Raw genomic sequence first — 9207 nt, forward strand, 5'->3', positions numbered from 1 at the left:
AAACTTAACTTGAGGATGTATCAGTTAACGGTACAAAAATAAGAGTTTAGATACAAGGAACTCAACAATAAGCAAACTTTCTCAATCTGGCTATAAGTAATGTCACAATAAAAAAGGGTTAACATACATGTGTATATATATGTATGAAGATCAGCTTTAAGGAAAACCAAAGATCATCAAAATAATTGGAATACTACAAGTCAGAATGTATTTTCACTCTCTACTTAAAAAATAGACAAATTAATTATTATACATTAGATCAAAATTAATCTTTTTTATTAAAAATTTTATCAATATATACTACTACAAGCTGATATAACTAATGACATGATATGCTACATATACTGCTTGCTAGTGTGCATAAATCAGTTTCTAACAATAAAAATAAATAAAATTTTTAACAAAATGATCAATTCTCCTAAATCTAACGTACAGAAATTAATTTGCTTATTTTTTTAATAGAGAAAAAAATACAATCTGATTCCTAAATCTGATTCCTATTATATTTTTACTGATCATTGGTTTATATGCACATCATGTCCATCAAATCTATGTATCGATGTTAAATGTCAAACACAAGTATGTGCATGATCCGTTATAAATTTGGAGTGGGAGTAACATGACAGGCAACGCCTTGATAGTTATTTAATTCTCCCCAAACCATTTGCTCAACTTCTTCCCATGTTTCTGCTGTTTGAAGTTCAGTCCATAGACTAAATATAGCACCCAAGACATTCTCATTATGCAAAATACAGTAGCACCTGCAAATACAAATAACCAGATGAATTTTTGCCACTGGAAACTGACAAGCATGGCAAATTTAACATCTAGGAAAGAAACTACTCGTTACTACTTACATAGCTTGGTATGAAAGTCGTCCGAACTTGTCATTAGCAGTGATTGATCTGTTCTCTGGTGTTTTTTGCATCAAAGGAAGTTTATAGCTTTGTAGAAACTTCTTAAGGAGGGAAGAATTGCCTCTAAAAACATCTAAATGTATTGGTATCACGTCATATAGGGGATCGCCTGAAAAATGAAATTGAATTCAAGGTGGTGGATGTTGAATTGCTCTACTTACAAGTAAAAACTATTTATGCTAGATACAAGCATACGTCTGACACAAGTATGTTCAAACTTTTTGAAGTATTCCACATATTTAGAAGTTCTTTAGATGGTCATTATCCCCATAGCCATGTCAAGATATGAGTCGGATGAGAATGTTGGACAAGGCTCTTCGAGAAAAATAGAGTCAAAGTAACATATTTACTCATTGTTTCACTACTCCAATTGTTTACTCCTTTTAACATGAGAAATTTCAAAGTAAACCACGAAAAACATGTCTTCTAGAAAAAGATGAACTTCAGTTTGTTCTAAAATACAGGAAAGTTGCTTAGGTTAAATAGATATAAGCAAGATCATAAGGTTTTGAAGATTTCATAAGCAATATCATATGGCTTGGAGATGAATGATTTATAAACCAAAACAGCGTTATTTATAGCAACACGGAATGAAAAAGAAAATGCACTGACCTATAGAAAGATCGCTGAAATCAATGATGTAATTAGGGCGCCAAGATTTCACTTCTCCACCATTATTATGCCCATTCACTGAACTGTTATCCGTCAAGGCGGCAATTTCATTTGAGCCAAATGTACAGCATGGTTCCATGTAAACATTATCATCCATAATATCCGAGTGTATCCATGACAAAGGCTTTAGAGCTCTTTTCATGCCATTTTGCTATTAATAATGAATAGCGTCAGGTACAGCTGATAGGGAAAAGAGAAAAAAGACAAAGATAGTAGAACTATGAAACACCTCAGATATAAAAAGCAGCTTCAGAAAATCATCAGGGAGGTATCCATCAATTTTCTCCATCAGCTTTTCAGGAACTGGCACCCCCCTACAATTCGGACAGTAGAATTTCAGAGGCAACTAATAATTGAATGCTATGAGAAAGTAAATAAACAAAGAAGCTTAAAAAAAGGGAAAGAAAAAAAAAAAAAAAAGAAGAAATCTTTATCTGAGAAAGTGTTATGCCCATCGCATACTATGGGAACGCTATCATGGAATGATGACATGGCAGAACAGAATACCAAACTTGAAGTTTTAAGATAACTGATCTTGAAATATTCCAAAATAAAATGGCAACAAAAAAAACTCCCATTATATACAAGAGGCGGCAATGAGTTCCATAGAAACCGAAGATTAACCACGGCAAAAAGAAGCTTTTAACTGAATAGCAGTATAAAATGATGGGTCAAGGTCAGCACAGTTGGTATCACTCTGAAGAACACTGAAACATGTAATGTTTTCAAATGAGAACAGATACAGGGTACGGACACAATGAAATAAACATGAGATCATTGATGGCAACTAGGAGAAAAGAAATAGAAGGAAAATCTCTTTCAAACATATTTTCAATAGAATCACTAAAGGGGTCAAAATTGATCAACAAACTTCATTCCCTAATTAGATAGTATACCATTTATTCAAGCGGCTGGAAACATCCTTCTTCTTCTGGCTTAGAGTTCTCACGAAGATTTCCCATTCAGCTGGAATATGAATATCTAACTCGTTGCAGGCAACGTCGATGTCCGTGCCATTGGCAAAAGAAAACTCTTTTTTCTGTTCAACAACTGAAAGAGATGAATTTCCCAAGGAAGGATAGGGTAAACTATGAAGGTTTTGCAGTTGCTCTCCTAAAAAGGAAGCTAAGTTAAGCACATCTTCCCATGATAGTTCATCTCTTCTGCAATAGGAAATAAATAGAAGATTAATAATTACACCAATTCTACTTTTGCCACCTCTTGTTCTAGAAGTTAAAATCCAAAGTAAGACATTGTAAAATTAAGAATACTTACAACTGAGCATAAATCTTTCCTTTGCAACGCCTTGTTATAAGATAAGGCCAGATACTATTTGATCCAGCTGAACTGTCTGGTCCAGATTCTGGTAATCCAGCTTTTCTATATTCGAACAGTTTCTTGCTCCGTATACCAAAGGGGAAAACGTCACCTTTTCCCGTTTCTGGAATCAAATTGCACTTTGCAAGCACATCAGGAACCTTTTTACCATCCCAAGAATCAATTTCGAAAGATCTATTTTCCAAGTGCAGAATCCCACTAGCCAATACAGTAGGAATGTACTTTTTCAGAGGGGAATCAACTTCACAAAGAGTGTTGTAGAATTCAAGCTTCACAGAAAGAAACAAAAAGTTAACAGTATTTAAAAGATTCCATGGAATATAAATTAGCATATACACCTACCTCAGTGCCTAAACCAAGTATTGAAGCTTCCAGTCCTCCTTCAACAAAGATTTTAACCACATATTCATCCATGACATAAACCTGTTGCATAAGAATTAGAACAATCAATCAGAACTACAAAGAAATCTGTGGTAATAAAATGATTGATTTATAAAATCTGTTAGTCATAAACAATTGACATAGAGATCGGATCCTTTAACATCAAAGTTCATATCAGCAAGCACTCAGATCAAACATGGAAATCATTTGTCATTCTTTAGGACTCCTTATCAAGTACTGAGAAGTTATGTCAAAGTAAATGTGTCCAATGGAAATGAGTATTATGACCGCTGGTGGATCTTGGCATTGAGTTTAGAGGGGGCTGACCATAAGACTAAATTTATAAATTGTTTATATAATATAATTAATTAAGACATCTTATCATGTTTTACCAATATAAGAAAATATACACAAGTACTATACTAATAAAACAATGAACATATAAAACTATAACTTTTATTGATTCATAAATAAATGTATAAAAAACGCTTAGAAATCTTTCTTTTGATGTTAACAACCATATTATTTGCAAGAAACTCAAATCTTTAGATCTTGTTGCATATTTTTTTAACAATAATTTAGCAAATACCCATTTCATGAAAAGAACAAAAGCACCTCATCATAGAGTAACATAAGCAATAAAAGGAATATAAAAGAGGGGGAAATTTATCTAGAACTTATTAAACATGTTTAGAGAAAAGAAACCATAATAATAGAAGTAAAATGAATTATCAACCAATAACAACCACCAACAAATCCACAGTCTTTTTCTTCTTGACAGCTTACGAATCAATCAACACAAACTTTTACATTGATTCTAAAACTTTCAACGAAAGTTGTGGATTTGGAAATGAAAATAAAAGACAAGTACAAGAGAGCAAAGCTAGGAAAATATTTTTTGACATTTCAACACTATTGGTTTAAGTCTAGTAGAAAAAACTAATATTTAGAGAAATTAAAGTTTAGATGATCATGACTTGACATTTATGATATTAGATGATGATTGTGATTTGAAATTTATGATAAAACAATTATTTTGAAGAGTTTGTGATTAATGATTGGAGATAAAATGGAAAGATAAATAACAATGTATGTTTAATTTCTTTTAGTATAATGCATAAATTTAAGTTATATACATATATAAAGAGTTTAGATGATGGTGCCAATTTCATTTTATTTAGTATATAAATATACATGTATCAAGGGATATTAAAAAAATTTTGGGGGGCCATCGAGGGAAATGCTCTGTTTTTTTTTTTTTTTTTTCCTTGTGTGTAGGTTCCACCATTGATTATGACATTAGCGGAAATCATGCCTATCCCACAAGGTAATGATGACAAGTTCTGTAGTAACCTTGAAATGATTTCTCACAATCAGTTCCGTTAAACTCCAAATATTTAAAAGAAAACAGCAGTTAAGTGAGGAACGAAAAATGACAAAAAAAAAAGAACTCACAGGATTGCTGCCTGTTCCCACAGGAAGCTTCTCATCATCATTGGGAAAAGGCAAATTGTGAAATGAGCAGATTTTCCCCAAGCACTCCAACCATTTGTCTGCGTTTATTGCAAGACATGCTCCCTAAGGCAATTAGAGAAGAAATTAAATAATAATAATAGAAGAAGCACTTACCAGAGAGAAGAAGCCATCCAGCCATGATAATTCAAATATGTAGGGAAAGAAGCTCACGATCATGCAAATCTTCTAAACAACCTATATGATCTGCTATTTCTCTTTTTCAACTATTTGAAATTTGTTTCTGAGAAAAGCCTTTTCGGAATATGCCTAGTTTATCTCTCTTAAAACATATGGGGACCTATTATAATTTTCTTAGGCAACTCATGCATAGGAAGAGAAATTGAAGTAAAAGAAATAGATTGGATTGGTGGGATGAAGACACTTTTGTTAAAAATGTAAAATACCTTCCAAATCAGCTCTCTCATTCCCGGTTTTCCAACCCAAAGCTTGGAAAGCCATTCCCTCATTTCTCGCGGCCCTATGCAATTGCCCGAGCTCCATGGAGAAGTATAGTGGTCCTTTTCTCTATCCAAAAACATGGTCAAGTAATTTATATCATAAGAAAAACCATGTTTCCATAAATTATATCTTCTAGAAGCAGCATTAGCTGTTTCTTCATGATTTTCACTCTCTTGGGATCTTAGAATTTTGACCCGCTTCTCTTTCCTAGTCAGGTCTGAATTATTAAAATTGTCTTTGTCACAGGACATGTTTTTCTCCATGTTCACTAAACAGCCTCCATCAACAGCAAGTAATCCAACACGACAAACTCCTTTATGTTGGAATCCTGGAGCCATATCTAGACATACAAATTCGAAGTTCCTTGGATTTACAAAATTTTGTGTCACTGCAACAGTTGTTTCCAAATTCAGGACACAGTGCCACCATCCGCTTGGAACAAATATTGTCTCCCCAGGTAGCTGAGTACACTCAATTGGCTTGTCTTCATCAGCAAGAAGTGGATAATAATCTAGCCACCACTGTACACAAAAAGAAAAAAAAGATTCAACAAAAGTAATCCGAAGAAATGTGATAAGAACTAGGAGATCAAGCAAAGGACCATAGTTTAGATTACCTGTAATGATGATGGAGTATCAATGTTGACATCACCATCTTCATCATTTACATGCACTGTAACGCCCAAAGGAACTCTTCCAGGAGGATACAACGCCCACCTGCCCAAAAAATTGACAAATGACATCCTGGATATCAGCTTTTCAGCCATAGTGAAGAAACAAAAAAGACAACCTTATGCAGCCAAATTCAGTTATCAGGCACTTTATGGACTAATAACCAGAGCACTAGTATAAGGTCAAATGAAATCAATAAAAGATAAAGTTTAATGAAGTTGTTGGATATTCCTAAATGAGCTCCACAAACAGACTTCCACTGTTATTAAGCAGGAGGCACAAAATGTGAAATCCAAAATCACCACATGGAAGCATTTTATAAATACAGAGGTAACATCTCAAAAATACCTTTTAAGACCACATAGAAGGGTATTCCAGGCGCTGGTAAGTGCTGGATCAACATGCCAAGAGGCACCAGACCTCTCTGGCCCAATGATAAGCCATCTGAATGGTGGTCGACTATCTCTATCTAGAACATCAAAGAAGTCTTCTTGAAATATTTGGGCCACATTGTAATCTTCCAATAACCCAGGTGCAGATTCTCCAAACTACATGACAAACAATCATAATACTTTGAGGTTTTTCTAAAGAGGCCACTATTCCATCATGCTCCCCAAGGAGAGGGAAAAAAAAGCCAAGCACATACTTGCACATAAATAGGCACACAAATGTATGAATGTTATGACTACCCTAAGCTCACCTTGTGATCAAAAATATAAAGAGGATCCTCATCATGCTGTTCGTTCATGTATGATACATAATCCTTGAATTTCATTGAAATTTTTCCAGCAGTTCTTTGAGAGATCTTAAATGCTGTATCTCCATATTTGAGCAGTAGTTTGTCAATTGTCCAATTAGTCCTTGCGGGCCAATACTCGGCCAATCCAGTGAGCAAAACCTGGAATGTAATTAGCAAGAACCCCATCCAAAAAGCAGAAATTGTTATCCAGCTGCTTAACTCATAAAATCTGGCATTAAGGAAGAGTGCAACATTTACAGATATAATGCAACAGATTTCTTTTAAATACTCAACAAAGGACAAATATGTAGGGGATACCATAGCAATCATTGACAGAAGCAGTGAGTTCAACACAATTTACTGAAAACAAACATAAAATATATGTAGCATACCGGTTTTTTCCCATCATATTCGCGATCAAACTGTTCCTTTGATAAATCGTTTTGTCTTTCAACATTTCCATCATCGAAAGAAAATCCGTCTAATGTAGTATGGCACCTATATAATCTTTTGTATAAGAAGAAAGAGTGAAATCCTGCAGCCCCCTCCCCCCCCCCCAAAAAAAAAATATAATATATATATGTTAACAATTACTCAAATCAATGCCATCATTTAAATAAAGAAAGGATTTATTTTCATAAAAACAAAAACGTGAGGCTATTTACCATCAAACTGCAATGGTTTTCGGCAATAGTCTATATATTTATTCGGCAAATTCTCTCTGCATTAAAATTATTATAAATAAATAAAAAGCCAGCGATATTAGATACTAAAATACAAAATTGAAGCAAAAAGAAAATAGGAAATTTAAGTTTCAGTTTCAGCTGCAAAGATGAAAATACAAATGCAACGTCGTCTTTTTCCAGGAGCCTTTGTATGGAAGTGGACCGTTGACTTTCTTGAGGCAAAGGCTCATCCAAAGCGGCTCTTCATTGCAGAATATATACATAACACTAAAAATGCAAACTCAAAATAAGAAAATATATTAGACAGAAGAAGATTAAAAAGCGAGAATATGGGAATTGGAAAAATTAAGAATAAAAAGAGAGCAAAGAAAAACAAAAACCTGCTGACACAAGCGAGACGAGCTATTTCAAGAGGAGTGAGGTAATCTAAGATGGCACAAATGAGTTCGTCGGGGAGGAGGTTGAAGTTGCCCAGGGCATCCACGCGGCGGTCTTTGAGATGCAAACTCTGGGATTCATGAGAATTTTCCATTGATGAGTTCAGGTTTTTTTTATTTTGGGGGGGGGGGGTCAGAGGGAATATGGGGATCGATCGAAGCAAACAGATTAAAGGTAATATAGATTTGTTTCGTCGTCTTTTAAACAACTTTGCTTGGAAATAACGCAGAGCGCGTTGCCACGTGTCTACTAAGACTTTCAATGCTATATATTAATTAAAATTTATAACTTCCATTGGAAGAAAAGTCACAAGCAGAGAAAGATGTCTCGCACAAGATAAATAATATGGGTAGTACAACAGAGAGTGCAAGAGGTCGAAAAACCCTAAGATACAAACTAAGGAAATAGGAACAATCTTAAGTTGAATCAGGTTTCCACCATCGAAAATAAAAAAAGAAGGGGGAGACTCAAGCAAATAACATTAGCAGACAATCAGCAGGGCAAATCAATCGGCCAGACGAGATGTATCTAAGTTACAACCATATCCTCTATATGGGCTTAACTCCGAAACATCATTGTATAAAAGTCCAACTTTTAGACACTATCTCATCCATATGTTTAAACTAATGGACCATTCCCATCACATAGGATATGGGCTCAATCAATTAAATTAATACATATTATCATTTTTTTTTATGTCATTGTTACATATAAATTTTTTTCTAGTCAATTACAAACATTTAACTCCATCTCTCCCCTAATCTTCCAATTTCGCTCCATTATCTCTGCAACTGAAACTTCTCGAAGCTCTAAATAATTTCATTTCTCTAATATCAGCTTTAATTTAAACAAAATGTTCTCCAAACAAAGACTGACGATTTCGTTATTCATATATAAAAAATAAACTTGTTTCAACAAGCATGTTTTTAAAATGTAAAATCATTTATATAATATCACTCGCAAAATTTATCTGTAAAATAAAATTTTCACTGTTTTCTTAAACCAAAACAGTCCAAATGATGAAAATAAAGAAAATGTTATTATTTTTGAATTTAGAGTTGAATTGAATTCAACAAAACTATCAAACTTAATTTTTTTTTTGATAAGTGAAGAATTCATTACCAAAAAGAAAAAAAAAACCTGCTACATGAACAACATCACTCAACAAGAAACTATACAACAAAACTATACATTCATGTACTAGATAAGCCCCAATTCAAGCAAAGGTGTTTGTTAATGGTGTACATCTTATTAATCTGTTTACCATTCAGCCGAACTCTCAGCACTTCTTGAATTCTTGCAAGCAAGACCTCCACCAGATTAGAAGGTTTGCCAAAGAGTCTGCCATTCCGCTCAAACCAAATGATATGTATAAATGCAGTCCATGCAAG

The 9207-nt window shown here is 33.9% G+C and overlaps 1 protein-coding gene across 3 annotated transcripts; it reads right to left on the reverse strand.

The window, feature by feature from the left end:
* Positions 1-254: 254 nt before the first annotated feature.
* On the reverse strand, positions 255-8313 carry LOC107962243 (F-box protein At1g78280). 3 transcript variants are annotated; one of them, XM_016898561.2, is made up of 16 exons: positions 7759-8313; positions 7535-7645; positions 7358-7413; positions 7085-7227; positions 6654-6851; positions 6302-6501; positions 5899-5998; positions 5228-5803; positions 4764-4886; positions 3270-3350; positions 2865-3196; positions 2486-2752; positions 1819-1903; positions 1530-1740; positions 858-1026; positions 255-761 (listed from the first exon to the last, which is right to left on the reverse strand). In XM_016898561.2, exons 1-16 carry the CDS (start codon positions 7908-7910, stop codon positions 596-598), a joined length of 2970 nt encoding a protein of 989 aa, XP_016754050.1. In that variant the 5' UTR covers positions 7911-8313; the 3' UTR covers positions 255-595. The 3 variants fall into 3 exon arrangements, with proteins under 3 accessions (XP_016754050.1, XP_040967409.1, XP_016754051.1); XM_041111475.1 differs by lacking the exons at positions 7535-7645; positions 7759-8313 and having other exon boundaries at positions 7085-7237; positions 7358-7408; XM_016898562.2 differs by lacking the exons at positions 255-761; positions 858-1026; positions 1530-1740; positions 1819-1903 and adding an exon at positions 1964-2296 and having other exon boundaries at positions 7759-8308.
* Positions 8314-9207: the final 894 nt, after the last annotated feature.

This window comes from Gossypium hirsutum, chromosome A01 (assembly GCF_007990345.1).
Source record: "Gossypium hirsutum isolate 1008001.06 chromosome A01, Gossypium_hirsutum_v2.1, whole genome shotgun sequence".
Taxonomy (NCBI): Eukaryota; Viridiplantae; Streptophyta; class Magnoliopsida; order Malvales; family Malvaceae; genus Gossypium; species Gossypium hirsutum.

Bases quoted from the DNA above. Each gene is read 5' to 3' on its own strand.
- LOC107962243 (XM_016898561.2), bottom strand. From the start codon at position 7,910: ATGGAAAATTCTCATGAATCCCAGAGTTTGCATCTCAAAGACCGCCGC. The intron at 5,999-6,301 runs GTATTTTTGAGA...TTTTTTGGGCAG, and splicing joins CTTCTATGTGGTCTTAAAAG to GTGGGCGTTGTATCCTCCTG. The intron at 4,887-5,227 runs GTATTTTACATT...TAATTGCCTTAG, and splicing joins TGAGAGAGCTGATTTGGAAG to GGAGCATGTCTTGCAATAAA.